Below are 17,289 nucleotides of genomic sequence, written 5' to 3' on the forward strand. Positions count from 1 at the left end.
ATCTCACTATGTAGCTTACATGTCATCCTTACTGTTAAAGCCAATAATTAATAATAACAAGATATAATCAGTTACATAAATTACTGTTAAGGCTTATTGGAAGAACATATAGCAATAAAAAAACAGACCATGACAGTTACACACGTTTGAATCTTTGCAGATTTATTTGGCATACAAATAAAACAAAAGTTTAATAAAAAACACAAATTAAGATCTAACATTTTAATGGCACTGGGCCATACGTGTTCTCGAGGTAATCTATTACAGCCGAGGTACTGGATAGAGAGTTGAACACTTTTCTCTCAGGCTGGGAGCTGACCCTCTCCAGCATGTACATGAGATGCTGGTGGAAGCAGGTGAACTGAGTGCCTTGCTCAATGGAGATGTCCACCCAGTCCCAGACGCACTCCAGAGGAGTGTCCTCATAGCCGGCGAACATGGTGGGGTTTGTAAGCAACCCCCGAGCAACCATCACGCCTAAAAAGGAGCAAATCCAACACAAACAAGATCATTAAAAGGGAATATTGTATATATATATATATATAGTTTTTATTTTTATTTATTTTATCCGTCAAGTGTATTTTTGTTGAAAGCAAACATACTGCAGTGGCCATTTGTCCAATGAATCAAAAACAAACATAAATAAAATTGCCCCTTGTACTAGGTAGGTACACACAAAAAATCAATAAATATAATTTTGAATTATAGAAAAATAAAGAAATAAGTTATAATTGTTAATAGTTGTTTAAAAAAATTAAATGACAACGAATAACCACAAAGAAATACGAATAAAACTAAATATGATCGTCTGATTCATGTTTGCTGTGTGTGCAATAATCTTATTTTTGCATTTTTATGACAATTGCTCATATACTGTAAGCCTAAATAAGCATATTTATTATTTTTGAACAAAGATTAAATCTTATTTCACAAGTTTCAAAAAGTGTCCCCAATATATTTTTAATTGCTCCTGGATTTCAGTCAGTGGGGCAAAAACTGCCCCCTAAAAAACATGTACCCTGACCCAGGTGCATGCTGGTCCTGTACCTGCCTCCTCCAACATATAACCACAGGTGCCCAGTGTTACCCACTTCGAGAACAATCAAAAGACTAAATCTATCTAAACAACAACAATTAATGAAACTAAACTAAAAATATCCCACGAAAAAAGCTATTCTAAGACATCAAAACATCTAAACGTAAATATTAAACGACCTGAATGATTAAACAATACTACTCGTCAATGAAATAACTAAATGCTAACGTCAAATAAATAACTCCGACACCTACCGTCGATGCCGGTGAGCCGGTGCGTGGACTCCACGTCCCGGAGGGACTTGATGTCCCCGTTGGCGACCACGGGGATGGACACGCTGTCTTTGATGGTCTTGATGGCGTCGTGATGGACCGGCTGGTGGCGCTCGTCTGCCGTGCGGCCGTGGACCGTGATCCACGCCACGCCCGCCGACTGGGCCTTCTGGCACAGGTCCACCGTCCGCCGCAGGTCCGTGTGAATCCTGTGGGGGAAGTGAATCGTTTTCTTTATTGTTGTTATTAGTATCAACATGTATTCTGACATGGTAAATGTAAAATATAATACCAATAATGAATTATTTAAATAAATCAAACCCAATATTTTTTTATATATATAATTTTATTTATATTAACTAGGGCTGTCAATCGATTAAAAAAAGTAACTAATTAATCGCACATTGTGAAATTGCGATTAATAACAAACTTTTAATCGCGATTAATCGCGATTAATCGCAATTGAAAGTTTGTTCCTTTTTTTTAAAGACAAAACTTCCCACAGAGCTGTGTTTCAAAGAGGCTCCTACATATACAGTGCCAGCGAGGTATTTAATATCGTGGATGACATATTGTTTCTTCAGTGAAACATCAGATTTGTAAAAAAAAAGAAGTATATTGAGACCCCATTGGTCCTGTCATCTTTAACATTGAACACAGCAGAACCAGTGGCCTTGGTGACTGACTGACATTCACATATGTCACGTTAACCCTCTGGAGGCTGGGGGCATTTTATACATTTTGCAAAAAAAAGTAAATTCACCTTTTAAAGTCTTTTGCATATGACACACCCCCACATGTTCTAAATCAAACATTCCAGAACAATCTCAGCTCTATTCAATGAGGCTCATTGTCCTCGCGCCGTGTTCTCTGCTCTCTGACTGACAGGCTGCTAGAATAGAATATACACTTTTATTAATCCCCAAGGGGAAATTAGTTCTCTGCATTTAACCCATCCTTGGTTATTAAGGAGCAGTGGGCTGCGGTGAAGCGCCCGGGAAGCAACTGGGGGTTCAGTGCCTTGCTCAAGGACACTTCGACTTGCAACTAATGGGGAGAGCGGGGATCGAACCCACAACCCTGCGGTTGCAGGACGGCCCTCTTACCCCACTGAGCTAAAGCCGCCCCTAAAGACCTATAGAGCTTCACCTGTGGTGGGAGGTCCTTTGTGATTTACTGAGTGATCATTGGTTGTTTTTTTCGCAAAATGTTGACAGACAAACGGATTGACAAATCACGTTGAAGGTTTCGTGTGACGAGTTCTTTCCGCGCCGCGTCACCCGACACGTCGCCCCTCCGTTCCTCTGTGTATCAGAGGGGGAGACGGGAGGAAGGAGGAGCAGGAGGAAACCCGACTGATTCATCCACGAGTTAAACTGATTTATGCTCCTTATTTTTGCGGAGAAATAATTGTTTTAAAAACGGAAACAGTGTCAAACCATACTGCCGCGGTTTGACACTCAGAGGAGTGTAACAACTTCAACGAACACCGGAAGCAAGTCGAAGTGTCCTTGAGCAAGGCACTGAACCCCCAGTTGCTTCCCGGGCGCAGCACTGCAGCCCACTGCTCCTTAATAACTAAGGATGGGTTAAATGCAGAGAACTAATTTCCCCTTGTGGATTAATAAAGTATATAAAAAATTTTAACAAAAAATCAAAAATCAAAATTAATTGCGTTAAAATATTTTAGTGCGTTAAGGCGGCCAAATTAATCGCATAGATTAACGCGTTAACGCTGACAGCCCTAATATTAACATATATATATATATATATATATGGTAAAAATAAAAAAGTGCCTGGAAAAAGATTATTTGTTTAAAAAAATGTTTTATATATATATATATATATAATTTATATATAATATATATATGGGCAAAATAAAAAAATGTAAAAGCTGTCTGTAAAAAGATTATTTGTTTAAATATATATATTAATATATAGACATATATACATCAATATATATATATATGGTCAAAATCAAAAAAAATTAAAGGTGACTGGAAAAAGATTATTTGTTTAAAAAAATTATATATATATATAAAAATATATATAAATATATATATTGGTCTATAAAATTAAATATATACAGTATATATATATATATTATACATATCATTTTTTTAAACAAATAATCTTTTTCAGACACCTTCGATTCCTTTGATTTTGACCAATTAGACGAGACATTTTAAAAGTTTAAAGTAAACTCGTCTCGTTCATTTTCTTTTCTATACCTAATTTTGATGGACGCCGTGTAGTTTGGATTGTCCACTTGATTCCTGACCAGTCGGACCATGTCCTTCACAAGCTCGGGCTTGTTGATGAGGCACGCACCGTAGCCGGCGGACATCGCCCATCTGAGAACACAACAACAACAACAATGACGAAAACAGGGAAACAAACAACACGGAAATAAAAGCATTCTGAAAGACTCCCGAGCGTGTTTCGTGGTTTTAATAGATATTTGAACCTTATTAGTATTCAAAATACTGACGATGAAAACATAAACAGGCGATTTTTGGGTCTTTTATTATAAATTCATAATAAAAACATTATTCTAAATCAAAATGCTGAACTAAGTGAGTAGTAATAAAAATAGAAAGGTGTCATAAATGTGGTGAGTGTACCTCTGGGGGCAGCCGCAGTTCAGGTCGACTCCATCAGAGAAAGGTGCGACCACACAGGCGGCATCGGCCAGAGTCTGAGCATCATGGGCAGCAAACTGCACGACCAGGGGCCGGTCACCTGAGGGGGGGGGGGGAGGAGGAGGAGGAGAAGATGAAGAAGAAGATGAAGAAGAATGGAAAAGAGTGAGAGTGAGAAGAAGATGAATGGAAAAGAAGAAGAAAAAAAGAGTGAGAAGAAGAAGAAGAAGAGCGAGAAGAAGAGTGAGAAGAAGAAGATGAAGAAGAATGGAAAAGAAGAATGGAGAAGAAGAAGAGTGAGAAGAAGAGTGAGAAGAAGAATGGAAAAGAAGAATGGAGAAGAAGAGTGAGAAGAAGAAGATAAAAAAAACATTAAGACTGGACCTTTTTAATATAAAACAATAATAAATAAAAATAAGAAGAAATAAATATAATTGAATAAAAAACAAGAAAATAATAATAATTTAAAAAAAGATTAACAATAAAAAGAAATAAGAACAAAGAAAAAAGAAAGAAAATAAGAATAAATTAAAAAAATAAAATAAAAAGAGGAATAACTCAGTAAAAAAGAATACAAAAAAATAAATAAAAATAAAATAAGAGTTTAGGGGAACTCGGTCAATGGTCATAAAAAACCAAGACTTGCAGATCCTCCAAAGCCATACGGCCGTGATGGTAAACCAACGGGTGAAGATGTTCAGGTCACAGCGACTCACTCTGATTGGTGGTGAACTCGCTGTCTCTGGCCTTCACCGACTTCATGAAGTCGGCAGCGACGATCATCGGAGTGAAGCAGAGGTCACAGCGGTACCTCCTCACCAAGGAGCGGAAGGCCAGCCTGAGGAAGAGGAGGAGGAACCTTACTGTGGGAGGACTCGTGGGATGACTCATGGTAGTACATATGGTAGTACATATGGTAATACTCATGGTATTACTTATGGTATTCATTATTGTATTATTAATGATATTACTCATGGTAGTACTTATAGTATTACTCATGGTATTACTTATGGTATTACTTAAAGTATTATTCATGGTATTACATATATTATTAGTTATGATATTACTCATGGTATTATTAATGGTATTACTTATGGTATTACTTGTGGTACTCGTGGTATTTTTGTAGTTTGGCTTTCTTGAAGAAATGTTATTTTCTTGATTCTTGTTCTCACACACACACACACACACAAACTCTCACACACACACACACACACACACACACACACACACACACACACACACACACACACACACACACACACACACACACACACACACACACACACACACACACACACACACACACACACACACACACACGCTCCAGGAATAAACAAAAACATAAAGAGCAGCACGTGCTCCACGTACTTCGAGTGTCGGACCATCGGGGCGCAGATCTTCAGGACCTTCCCCGGTTCGAACAGGTCCACCACGGACCCGGTTCCGGTTCCGCTGCTGCTTCTCATTCTTCACGAGTTAACGGCGGATTCCGTCGCCTGAGATTCACTTCCTCCTCTTAATGAAACGCCACACGGTCACACGAAGAGACATCATATATACATATATACACACATAACGTTCGCTAGCTTCACTTTGGAAGAATGGTAAACAAACGACGCTGCAGTTCGTCCACCATGCTGGAATTACATGTGGGCGTGGCTACGACCTCTGAACCCACCTACGTCACACACGTGTTTGTGCTTTTTTAAATTTATGTTTTTAAAAATGTTAAGCGTGAATATAAACTGTTAAGGCTGTGCGATGTAGTCAGTGTGTTTATTGTGAATTATTTTTATATATTGAATTAATTTTATTTGTTTCGATGTTACCGGAAACGCGACGCTGCGTTCAGGTTCTGTGGGTGAAATGTAGATCATCCGCTGTTAAAATCGAAGGAGACGCTATTTAATCTGTAAAATTAGAATAACTTGATGAAAACGGGCCTATTGGACTCGCGTAAAGGAGATAGGAACTATTCCAATGTCCTCAAAAAATAACCCTCACCCTAATCCATAAAAAATGTGAATGGAATGTATTAATTCACAAGCTACATTTTTTTTAATTATTCCAAAAGTTCAGTAACTTCAATATTATAAACCGCGATTTCAAAAGAGTAAACTAAATTCTTTTAAGGTTGTAAAACGCAGCTCCATCAGCGCAACAAACTTTATTCATTACACATACTGCAGATTGTATTAGTTAAAAACAAAACATGTAATCAAAATCAGTAGTCATTAAGATAGTTACAATGTTTTATGTAGAGTTTAACTTGTACGCTATTTTTTTTTAAATGCCTAAAAGAAGCAACGTTCTGGCTGATATCAGATTAAAAGGGCTTTAAATTTGGTCCGATAGTAAATTACAGGGGCAACATATTATTTTCCCAGCTGAATATTTTAATGCAAAAATGTAAACTTAATTATAATCATTTATTTAATTTTAGTTATTCCCGATTTAATGAATTATCCTTGTTTTGTTGTGCAGAAAATCTTTAGGACCACAGAAATAAAGGGGAAACAAAACCGCGACTTGGAATTTAAATCCATTGTTGTACTTACCCTCGATGGCCACCAGAGGGCGATAAAGCAGCAGAAAACTGAAGGTCTAAAAATGTCCATCAATCATTTGCAAACGTTTAAGTGTTAGTCAAGCATTTTATTCGTGGCATTCAGTCAATGCATTAAAAACAGTTTTCTTCCTGTAGTAGATTGTAAAAATCAAGTTGATAACCCCAAAAAAACATTTAAACTATTTATTGCATACCCTACATTCCTGTGGTCTTTTATTTTTAGCGCGTTTGAATGTGTGGGTCAAAATGACAATTTGCACTTTCTGCTGTAATCTTTAAAAAAAGAAAAGAAATACCGCCTCTTAAAAAAAACACATTTCAAACAGGCATCGCAGAAACATCCCTTCTCGTGACTGAATGGACCCGATAAACAGCCGACAACAAAAAGTCCTGAACCTCAAAGTTTAAGGAGAATAAATATAATTTAAATCCAAAAGAGAAAGTGATGGCAGTGGAATGCAGCTCGTTATTCTGTTTACCAGAGAGTGAAATATATATTTAAGTAAACTCCACTCATGATCCTGCCAGACCATTTAAATGGGTTTTTTACGGCAATACACCCAAAAAAAATTTCAAACGTCCTAATAATACATTAAGAATGCAGCCGGTGGTCAGAGAGAAGAGAAGAGAGAGAGTTTGTTGAGCAGATAAAGGAGTGAGATAAAGGAGTGAGACGTCAGCGTGAACTCTATGTACTGGAGGCAACATGGAGGGGGGGGGGGGGGGGAGAGAGAGAGAAAAGGAGGGAGAGAGGAGAGACAGGAGAGAGAGAGACAGGAGAGATAGATAGAAGATGGAGAGAGAGATGGAGAGACAGGAGAGATAGACAGAAGATGGAGAGAGAGAGAGAGAGAGAGAGAGATGGAGAGAGACAGAGACAGGAGAGAGGAGAGAGAGGAGATGGAGAGAGACAGGAGAGAGAGAGGACAGAGACAGAGACAGGAGAGAGAGAGAGACAGGAGAGAGACAGACAGAGAGACAGAGAGAGAGAGACAGGAGAGAGACAGACTCGTTGCTGGGGGGGATAAAGTATTCTCTTCATCCATTTTTCAGCGAGTAAAACCAAAACAATAAAGCTCGAGCCGCCAAGTGAAACTTTAACATGAAGAATCCATCTTATTGTTCGATGTCGGGAATAAAACGAAAAAGACGGACCGGACGTCTGAGCCGCTTGGTCCACGTTTGTCCATCTGATGACATCACAGCAACGGGGGGGGGGGGGGGGACTTGAAAGGGTCAGAAAAAGATAAAACCAGAATACACATCTGTACACAGCAGGTCAACAACAGCCAGCCTTGAGGGGGCGGAGCTACAGTATAGTCCCCTCCCCCTCAGTGAGGGGGAGGCGCCGGCCGGTCAGCCGCCGCCTCCAGCTTCACGCTGGAGAAGAAGCGGCGGGCGCGCCGCCGGCCGTCGTAGCTCAGCTCCGTGGCGTAGCGGGCGCTGGCCGCCTTGGGGAACACGATGGCGGTGCTCTGGAAGCGCTGCGGCCGCTGGCGGGGGCGGAGCTCCAGCTGCGTCTTGTAGCGGCGCCACGTGCTGTGAGGCACGGCCGTCACCGTCTGAGCGTAGCGCTCCAGGGCCCGGCCCGTCGGCCACAGGGCCACGGCCTGGATGAAGTGCCGCGCCGAGTCGTAGCGCACGGAGGAGGTGAACCTGGGGGGAGAAAATATACAAATAAATATAATGTTGCCCCTGATGTCACCAGGAGGCCCCATGAGGTCCTCTAATCATTTAGATCATTCAATATTGTTTTGTTTGAGTTATTTATTGTGTGTGTCTTATCTGTATCGCCTGTACTAGGGAGGTACACAAACAAATCTCAATAAATATAATTATTAAAAAAACAAAGAATTAAGTTAGAATTATTAATAGTTGTAAAAAAAAAAAAAATGTAGTAACAATAAATAACCACAAAGAAATAAAAATGGAATACGATTGTCTGATTTATGTTTTTTGGTCTAAGAAAACACTTAATCTGTAGACTACAGCCTAATAGTCTGATTATTGCCCTATATTCTTATTGCCATTTTATGACAATTGCTCATATCCTTTAAGCCTAATTAAGTATATTTATTATTTTTGAACAAAGGTTAAATGTTATCTCACAAGTTACAAAAAGTGACACCAATTTATTTTTAAATACCCCTGAATTTCTATTAATGGGGGAAACCCCCCCCCCCATTGTGTACTTGTTGTTGTGTACTTGTTGCCCACCTCGTCTCCGTGGACGGTAGAGGGTGGAGTGCGATGCCTTCCCCGTAGGACCGGGGCTGCAGCAGAGAGCCAGAGGGTAAAACTGGAACCTGCAATGAGAAGAAGACAAATACATCAATCAATAAATAATCAGCCCTCAGAATCAAGAGCAGCCAAAAGGTCTCCTGGGGCCAGTCGGGTCCTGAAGTGGCTCCATGAGAGAAGACTTATTGTCAAGAACATGCTCAAACATTTGGTTTAAAAATACATATTTGGCTAAAAACTTCACTAAAACTACACACTTGGTTAAAAACTACACATTCGGTTAAAAACTACACATTTGGCTAAAAACTACACATTCGGTTTAAAACTACAATTTTTAAAAACTACATTAAAAAAACATTTAAGTTTAAAAACTACAAATTTGGCTAACAACTACACTAAAACTACACGTGGTTAAAAATTACATTTTTTTAAAACTACACAATTGGTTAAAAACTACACATGTGGTTAAAACTACACATTTTATAAAACGACACTAAAAACTTCACATGTGGTTAAAAACTACACATTGCAGTTAAAACTACAAATTGAAAATGCAAAATTAATGAAATTAAAAACATGCAATATGTGGAAGAGAACCAAAAACACCACCACCTCACGTGTCCCATGACACGTGCATTGAAGTGGTCGTGAGGAGGTAGAAGTGTATTTTAAGTGTATTTTAAATGTGTCACGTGCATTGAAGTGGTGGTGATGACGTAGAAGTGTATTTTAAATGTATTTTAAATGCGTCACGTGCATTGAAGTGGTGGTGATGACGTAGAAGTGTATTTTAAATGTTTTTTAAATGAATGCGTCACGTGCATTGAAGTGGTCGTGAGGAGGTAGAAGTGTATTTTAAATGTATTTTAAATGTGTCACGTGCATTGAAGTGGTCGTGAGGAGGTAGAAGTGTATTTTAAGTGTATTTTAAATGTGTCACGTGCATTGAAGTGGTCGTGAGGAGGTAGAAGTGCATATCGAGGTAGAAGTGCAGATACCAACCATGGAGCCCCTTCCGCCCTCGTCCTCCTCGGACACCGGGCTCGCGCCCCCGGGGGTCTTGTCTGCGCATGCGGGCTGCAGCCAGGCGCCGGGGCTCGGGGGCAACCCGGAGTCCGGGCTGTCCAGTCCCCGGTCCGCCCCGCAGCTCATCCCCAGCGGGTCTCCCTCACAGCCGCTGGGGAAGTTCAACCTGCCGACCATCTCGACTTAAGTAACCCCAAAAAATAAATAAGATGCGAAGCGTCCAGCAGCAACGCAGACTTACGAAAAACTAAATATATCCAGAATGCAACTTCCTTTACGCGTCCTGCGGGTTTGTTGAAATCAACGTCCGACGGTGTTGCAGCGTAACCTCTCCCCCCCACACACACACACCCCACGGACAGGATGCACTGCGGGGTCCGCTGGGAATGTGGCACCACTCCGGCCGGTTAATTCAAAATACGACAATAGAAAACAAAAAAACGGAGTTTCGACATAAAAAAAAAATACAAAAATTACAAAAGCACAACCCACTTTTACACAAATGTGTGTAAACAAATTGGGATAATTAAAAATAAAACAAAAAAATTGCTCTGCATGAGGACGCGCGAGCTCCTGCCGCCCGCGGCTCGTCTTCAAACTACTGATTTCCCTCGAAAGGGGCCTTCACAGTCCACGGCTGCACGAGAGGAAAACGCCCTTTTTTGAGCGTTTTGCAGGCCGCCGATTGGCTTGGAGGGCGAAGTGGGCGGAGCTTATCATGGGAACTTTGTTTTACTCCAAGCCCCACCCCCCTCTCATTCAACAGTGAAACGAGGTGAACGTGTTCCTGCGACCCCGGGACCCCTCTCAGGAGATGAAGCACAAAGGTCAGGGTCATATTTTAATGGTGTTCAATAAGTAATTGCACTTGTCGCATACCATTCAGACAATATACATACAAGCGACATCTTGTACCTGAAGGCAACCTTTCTGATAAGAAGTGACACTTGTTTTTCTTCTTGTTATCAACATCAAAGTTACCATTTGAGATTTACACTTTGAGGACGCTCAATGGATCCAACGGGGCATTTTCGGTAATTGTAATTCATAAATATGATATGAAACCATCCAAGAAGGCCAAGGAAAACAACCGCATCGGAGTGGAAATCATTAATACTATCAATCTTCCACCTGTCTGGTTGATTAGCCTTACTTAATATGCTGCCCAGGCCCAAATTAGATATTTAATATGTATTAAGAATGATTTTGAATAAATAAGAGAAAACCATCCTCACATCGGACCGCTGATGCAGGAAAATCTAAATATTATTTACGTCTTGGCTTGGTCCTCGAGTTGAGATTAACCGTTGAAATTAATTAATTACGATCGGGCTTCCGGTGCTCGTGCAACGTTTAGTTAAAGCGCCGCAACGACGGTCTAATGTTACGAAAACACATCGCAAGGTGGGAAATGACAAGTAAATGACACATGACAGCGGAGCAGCCTTTTGAGGAAGTTTCTTCATAATCCAGCGTCTGTCAGTCAGAACAATAATTCAGTCGGCTTTATTATTATTTTTTTCCCGCTCTTTCCTCGGCGATGACTGAACTGAAAGTCGTTGAGATGAATTCCGGTGTGTGTGTGTGTGTGTGTTCACAGTCTCTTCTTGATGAGTTTCTCCAGCTTGCGGATGCGAGACGACTCCTGCTCCGGGGTGCTGCTGAACAGAGACGGGCCGCCGTCGGCCCCGGAGGGCGGCGTGGGGAGCCGCTGCCGGAAGAGCTCCAGCATGCTGCTCTGCTCGCTGCGCTTCAGGCCCTGAAGTACACACAAAGTACACACAAAAATCACACACAAATCACACAGAAAGTATTCGTAGAGCACGAAACAAGAGGAAAATAAAAAATTTGAAACGTGGGAAAACGTGGAGAAAAAAGTGAGAGAAAATGCAATATTATTTTTGGGAAAAATGCTAATATATGTGTTTTATTTTAGATGACAAATTCCACCCATCAGCACCTCTAAATTTCACCATTACATTTAAATAAATACACAAAACAAAAGGGACAACTTGTATTTTTATGCATAGTTATGTACAGATGTGAATTAGTGAGCTCCAGGACGTGTTGCTAGGCAGATTTGGTTCCTTTGGAAGAAACCGCGCTCACCGATAAGCCGAGCAGATCCAGGTCCATATTAACACAGAGTTCATACACATGGTGACCAATGGGCTTCCAGGACTTTAAACCAAATTTCCATGACCAATTTTGTGAAATCTCGTTGTATGCACAAGTATAAACCTTATTTTATATATATATGGTTTTTCGTGACTGTACGAACCCTGAAACATCACACACAAAAAAAACATTCGTTGAACATGAAACAAGAGGAAAATAAAAACATGAAGAGTGCGTTGGTTAGAAAACATTCTGCGAAAAAAAGACGAGATAAAAGTGACAGATGCAATATTACAACGTTAAAGTCATAGCGTGCTATTTTTAGGAAACATGCTAATATATGCTTTTTTTTTAGATGACAAATTCCACCTATCAGCACCTCTAAAGTTCACCATTACATTTAAATAAATACACAAAACAAAAGGGACAACTTGTATTTTTATGCATGGTTATGTACAGATGTTAATTAGTGAGCTCCAGGACGTGTTGCTAGGCAGATTTAGTTCCCATGGCAGAAACCGGGCACACCGATAAGCCGAGCACATCCAGGTCTTTTCATGGAAAAACAAATATCTAGATTCACCCAAAGTGTCTAGAACTCCGTCTGACCTTCATGTCCAGAATCTTCTGGAAGGTCTCCGGATTCCCGTCGGCCAGGAGCTTGATGTAGTTATCCACGAACACCACCGGGGGTTCATGCGGGGCCATCACCACCTGTTGGGGGGGGGGGGGGAGAAAAAGCAGAGTTTTTAAACGTGGGTCTTAACCCCTCCCTTCCGTCTCTGCTGCGAACCATCATGGAACGACCCGAGTGATCTTTAAATGATCCCACATGGGGCGGCCCAAATGAGCGGGGGGGGGGCTACGACTGACAGCCCAAGTAGTCCTTTTTTTACACGCCAATTACTCCACGGCATCGGTGGGCGGCGCCGGGCTGCACCGGTGATTATTTGGGGGGGTGTAATAAGAGTCTTGGCAAAAAAATAATAATCTGGGGTTTAATGTCTTTCTGTATGGGATTCTATTCCCCCCCCCCCCCCGACAATAGAGCCTGTGAGGGGGAACGTGCATCGGGCGGAGCGCTTCACCCGACACATGGCCGACAGACCTCCACCTCCCGGATCGCCTCAGAGAATGTCTTTAACTTCACTTCTCTTGAGAAAAAATAAAGACTTAATCCGTCCTTTCTGTGTTTACACCTTTGGTGAAACATAGGAGGAGGTGGAGAGAGAGAGAGAGAGAGAGAGAGAGAGAGAGGGGGGGGGGGGCTCAGGATGGTGTGGAATTCTTTCGCCTGCTTGCTGCTGACGGAGTGATTTACTTAGCAACTGTCCTGGAGCCGAGCCAGGAGGACGAGGCCCGGAGGGACCGGGGGAACAAAAAGAAAGAGAGAGAGAGAGAGAGAGAGAGAAGGGAGTTTAAGAATGAAAACAAGCTTTAATAAGGGAGAGGGAGGAAGGGGAGGAGGGTTAGTGCTGAACACGAATGGGGAAGGGGAGGTTTGACTTTTAAATATTTCCGAGAAGAAAACTAGAGAGGTTTGGAGAGAGAGAGAGAGAGAGAGAGGAGCGTGGAAAACAGCCACGTCTTACATGCAATCGTACCGGCCAGGAATCCCACGCACCTTGAACACAACTAGATCTCTCAAAACAGACAACACACACACACACACACATCTCCTCACACACACACATCATCTCCTCACACACACACACATCATCTCCTCACACACACACACCTCTATCCTCACACACACACATCTCCTCACACACACACACCTCTATCCTCACACACACACATCTCCTCACACACACACATCATCTCCTCACACACACACACCTCTATCCTCACACACACACATCTTCTCCTCACACACACACACCTCTATCCTCTCACACACACACATCTCCTCACACACACACACACACACACACACACACACACACACACACACACACACACACACACACACACACACACACACACACACACACACACACACACACACACACACACACACACACACACATCTCCTCACACACACACACACATATCATCTCCTCACACACACACACACACACACATCATCTCCTCACACACACACACACACACACATCATTACAAAGGAGTGAAGTGATGATGATCAATATTTAGTTTATTAACAATTAATGAAAAGTGAAAAGTACTAAAGCCTCGTGTTGTGTTCAAGGACCTTTCAGCTCAGTGTGTTGGTCGCCGTGAAGCTAAAGAGACAACACCCCAACTTTAAATAAACATCGATGTTGGTGTGTGTGTGTGTGTGTGTGCGTGTGTGTGTGTGCTGACGTAACACCTGAAGAGGGTCACGGCTACCACACACCTGTTGGCAACGCCGACCGGAGAGTTCTGATTGGCTCGAGAACCAGAAACATCAAACACCATGAGGACAAAAGATGTGAAAAGATATATAATATATATATCTATATTTATTTATTTATTTAAATATATTTATATATATATATAAAACATATATATATAATATAAATATGTTTACATATATAATTACAAAAATATATATGTATATATAATATATATATATCTATATTTATTTAAATATATTTATATATATATATATAACATATATATAATATAAATATATTTACATATATAATTACAAAAATATATATGTATATATAATATATATATTCTATATCCTTTTATTCCCTCTCCTTCTTCATGGTTTTTTTTCTTCTTCTTCTTCTTCTTCTTCTTCTTCTTCTTCTTCATGGTTTTGCTTCTTTTTCTTCATGGTTCTTCTCCATGGTTCAGGTCGACCAATGGATGTGAATGACCTTTCAGTGACCTTTATATGACCTTTCAGTGACTTTTCCAAGATTCTTTAATGACCTTTCAGTGACCTTTCTCTGACCTTTCTAATGACTTTTCCATAACTTTTTCAGTGGCTTTTCAATGACTTTTAAAATACTTTTAAAATACTTTTTAGTGACTTTAAATATATTTTATATATATAAAACATATATATATATAAATATAAAATAAATATATTTACAGATATAATTACAACAATATATATGAATATATAATATATATTCTATATCCTTTTATTCCCTCTCCTTCTTCATGGTTCTTCTTCTTCATGGTTTTGCTTCTACTTCTTCATGGTTTTGCTTCTTTTTCTTCTTGTTTCTTCTTCTTCATGGTTATCCTTCTTCATCTTCATCGTTCTTATCCTTCATGGTTCTTTTTCTTCTTGTTTCTTCTTCTTCATGGTTATCGTTCTTTATAGTTCTTCTTCCCCTCCTTCATGTTTTTTCTTCTTCTTCTTCATGGTTCTTCTTCTTGTTCTTCTTCTTCTTTTTCTTCTTCTTCATGGTTTTGCTTCTTTTTCTTCATGGTTCTTCTTCTTCATGGTTCTTCTTCTTCATCGTTCTTATCCTTCATGGTTCTTTTTATTCTTCTTGTTTCTTCTTCTTCATGGTTCTCCTTCTTTATAGTTCTTCTTCTCCTCCTTCATGTTTTTTCTTCTTCTTTATTGTTCTTCTTCTTCTTCATCGTTCTTATCCTTCATGGTTCTTATTCTTCTTCTTCATGGTTCTTCTTCTTCTTCATGGTTTTGCTTCTTCTTCTTCTTCTTCATCGTTCTTATCCTTCATGGTTATTTTTCTTCTTCTTGTTTCTTCTTCTTCATGGTTCTCCTTCTTTATAGTTCTTCTCCTCCTTCATGTTTTTTCTTCTTCTTCTTCATTGTTCTTCTTCTTCTTCATCGTTCTTATCCTTCTTCTTCATGTTTCTTCTTCTTCTTCTTCTTCTTCTTCATGGTTCTTCCTCTTTATGGTTCTCCTTCATGGTTCTTATCCTTCCTCATGGTTCTTCCTCTTTATGGTTCTCCTTCATGGTTCTTATCCTTCCTCATGGTTCTTCTCCTTCTTGAGGGATGCACCCCAGAGAACGTCCGTTTCCCTCCTATCAGTTAGAACTCCGTCACTCAGACTTTTATTATGAAGGAAGCCGTTTTCTCTCCTTCCATCCTCCACATGGATCATGGCGTCTGGGTCTCAGTGACGGATGTGGATCCTCCTGGAGGCCTTCGTGGTGGCTCCTCGGCTCCTCTCCTCCTCCTCTCCTCCTCTCCTCCTCTCCAGGATCCATGTAGACCGCATTCCAGCCGAAGGGGCCCGACAGCGAGCGCCGACCAATCGAAAGCATTCCATAATTCCATAATGCGAACCGCCTCTTCTAATGCGAGGCAGATGACTGGAAACTCTGTTCTGTACGGGACGTTCAGGGCATTTGTCCAGGGGGACCTTGAACGCACCGTACGGAAGAGGCTACAGAGGGGTCGTGGTCCGAGACAAAAGGACAAAGTTAATGCGTTTAAAAGAGAAGTGTGATATTATAACCACGCTGAGGGGAGCAGGATCAGAGCAGGTCACACCGACCACCACGACTCCACAGGAAGGAAATGAGGCCCCCGGGAGCCACAGGGAAATCAAGGGACGTGCGCGTGTGTGTGTGTGTCAGTTAATTAGGGTGTGGTTTATCTCCGCACGTACCATTGTCCTCTGGGGGCCTCGTGAGGTTTATTGTGAAGGCCAACGGGCAGAATCGTGTTCTCTAAATACCGTAATGTACTGGTTGCATACATCTATGTATTTACTCGCTTATTTACAAAGGTCAAAGGTCAACCACGTACTGTGTTTAACCCTTGTGTTGCCTTAGGGTCATTTTGACCCGAATCAATATTACACCCTCCCCCCGCCGTTGGGTCATTTTGACCCATTTTCACACCCTTCACCCTCCTGTTACCTATATTTACTAACATAAAAACCTGATGTCAATTGTGAAATTATTATTAGATTTAATAATATTGTTTTCCAAGTTTAAGTGTGAGGCACTTTATGTTTGTTTGTTGAAGAACACAAGAACACAAATTAAACATTGAATGGGGTGTTATTGATTCCTAAAGCGGGGGGGTGTATATTTGATTCGGGCAACAAAGGTTAAATGCACCAGGGCAAGACTGCCCCGAGGAAATATAATGTTGCCCCTGATGTCACGAGGAGAGGAGCAACAAAATGCCCCATCATTGAGATAATTGTCTATAATTTCTATAGTTTGTTGTTGTTTGTTGTTTGTGTCCCTGTGGGACAGAGTGATGTGGATCACAAAACCCTGGATGGCCTGAGGAAAGAAGTCAGTTGAGTCTCTGCACCCCTGACCACCTGTATGTCTCTCTCCTGCCTTCACAGCAGCTGAAAACAGTCTGTTGTTGGGTCCCAGCTCATTCCATGTTGTGGCCGGCTCTGGTTCTGCACCTCCTGATGTACAAGTCCTGCAGGGTGGGAGTGAAGTTCACATAGCTCCCTCTGGCTAGCACTGCTC

General features: G+C 40.9%; 3 protein-coding genes across 5 annotated transcripts in view; all 3 read right to left on the bottom strand.

Moving 5' to 3' along the window:
• Positions 1-141: 141 nt before the first annotated feature.
• dus4l (dihydrouridine synthase 4-like (S. cerevisiae)) lies at positions 142-5,601 on the bottom strand. Its single transcript, XM_056441456.1, has 6 exons — positions 5,322-5,601; positions 4,667-4,788; positions 3,933-4,050; positions 3,540-3,662; positions 1,291-1,517; positions 142-477 (listed from the first exon to the last, which is right to left on the bottom strand). The coding sequence occupies exons 1-6, from the start codon at positions 5,417-5,419 to the stop codon at positions 215-217; spliced, it is 951 nt and encodes a 316-aa protein (XP_056297431.1). The 5' UTR covers positions 5,420-5,601; the 3' UTR covers positions 142-214.
• Positions 5,602-6,105: 504 nt separating this feature from the next.
• On the bottom strand, positions 6,106-10,525 carry rflnb (refilin B). The gene is made up of 3 exons (XM_056441458.1): positions 9,766-10,525; positions 8,740-8,828; positions 6,106-8,178 (listed from the first exon to the last, which is right to left on the bottom strand). Exons 1-3 carry the CDS (start codon positions 9,964-9,966, stop codon positions 7,854-7,856), a joined length of 615 nt encoding a protein of 204 aa, XP_056297433.1. The 5' UTR covers positions 9,967-10,525; the 3' UTR covers positions 6,106-7,853.
• A 92-nt stretch (positions 10,526-10,617) lies between these two features.
• The window catches only part of vps53 (VPS53 subunit of GARP complex), a 33,925-nt gene continuing 27,253 nt past the window's right edge, over positions 10,618-17,289 (bottom strand). For all 3 annotated transcript variants that reach the window (XM_056441452.1, XM_056441453.1, XM_056441451.1), the window contains exons 21-22: positions 12,517-12,621; positions 10,618-11,548 (exon numbers count right to left, since the gene is read on the bottom strand). In XM_056441452.1, the coding sequence (XP_056297427.1) occupies positions 11,384-11,548; positions 12,517-12,621 (270 nt within the window). In that variant the 3' untranslated portion in view covers positions 10,618-11,383. The remainder of the gene's footprint in view (positions 11,549-12,516; positions 12,622-17,289) is intronic.

The sequence above is a fragment of the Pseudoliparis swirei genome, chromosome 20 (genome assembly GCF_029220125.1).
Source record: "Pseudoliparis swirei isolate HS2019 ecotype Mariana Trench chromosome 20, NWPU_hadal_v1, whole genome shotgun sequence".
NCBI classification, from domain to species: domain Eukaryota; kingdom Metazoa; phylum Chordata; class Actinopteri; order Perciformes; family Liparidae; genus Pseudoliparis; species Pseudoliparis swirei.

What these genes read in the sequence shown, in the direction of transcription:
- dus4l (XM_056441456.1), bottom strand. Translation starts at nt 5,419, where the DNA reads ATGAGAAGCAGCAGCGGAACCGGAACCGGGTCCGTGGTGGACCTGTTC. An exon ending in CCGATGGTCCGACACTCGAA is followed by an intron (nt 4,789 to 5,321) that starts GTACGTGGAGCA and finishes CCTCTTCCTCAG; the next exon opens with GCTGGCCTTCCGCTCCTTGG. An exon ending in CGAGTTCACCACCAATCAGA is followed by an intron (nt 4,051 to 4,666) that starts GTGAGTCGCTGT and finishes CCCCCCCCTCAG; the next exon opens with GTGACCGGCCCCTGGTCGTG.
- rflnb (XM_056441458.1), bottom strand. Translation starts at nt 9,966, where the DNA reads ATGGTCGGCAGGTTGAACTTCCCCAGCGGCTGTGAGGGAGACCCGCTG. An exon ending in AGGGCGGAAGGGGCTCCATG is followed by an intron (nt 8,829 to 9,765) that starts GTTGGTATCTGC and finishes TTCTCATTGCAG; the next exon opens with GTTCCAGTTTTACCCTCTGG. An exon ending in CTACCGTCCACGGAGACGAG is followed by an intron (nt 8,179 to 8,739) that starts GTGGGCAACAAG and finishes TTCTCCCCCCAG; the next exon opens with GTTCACCTCCTCCGTGCGCT.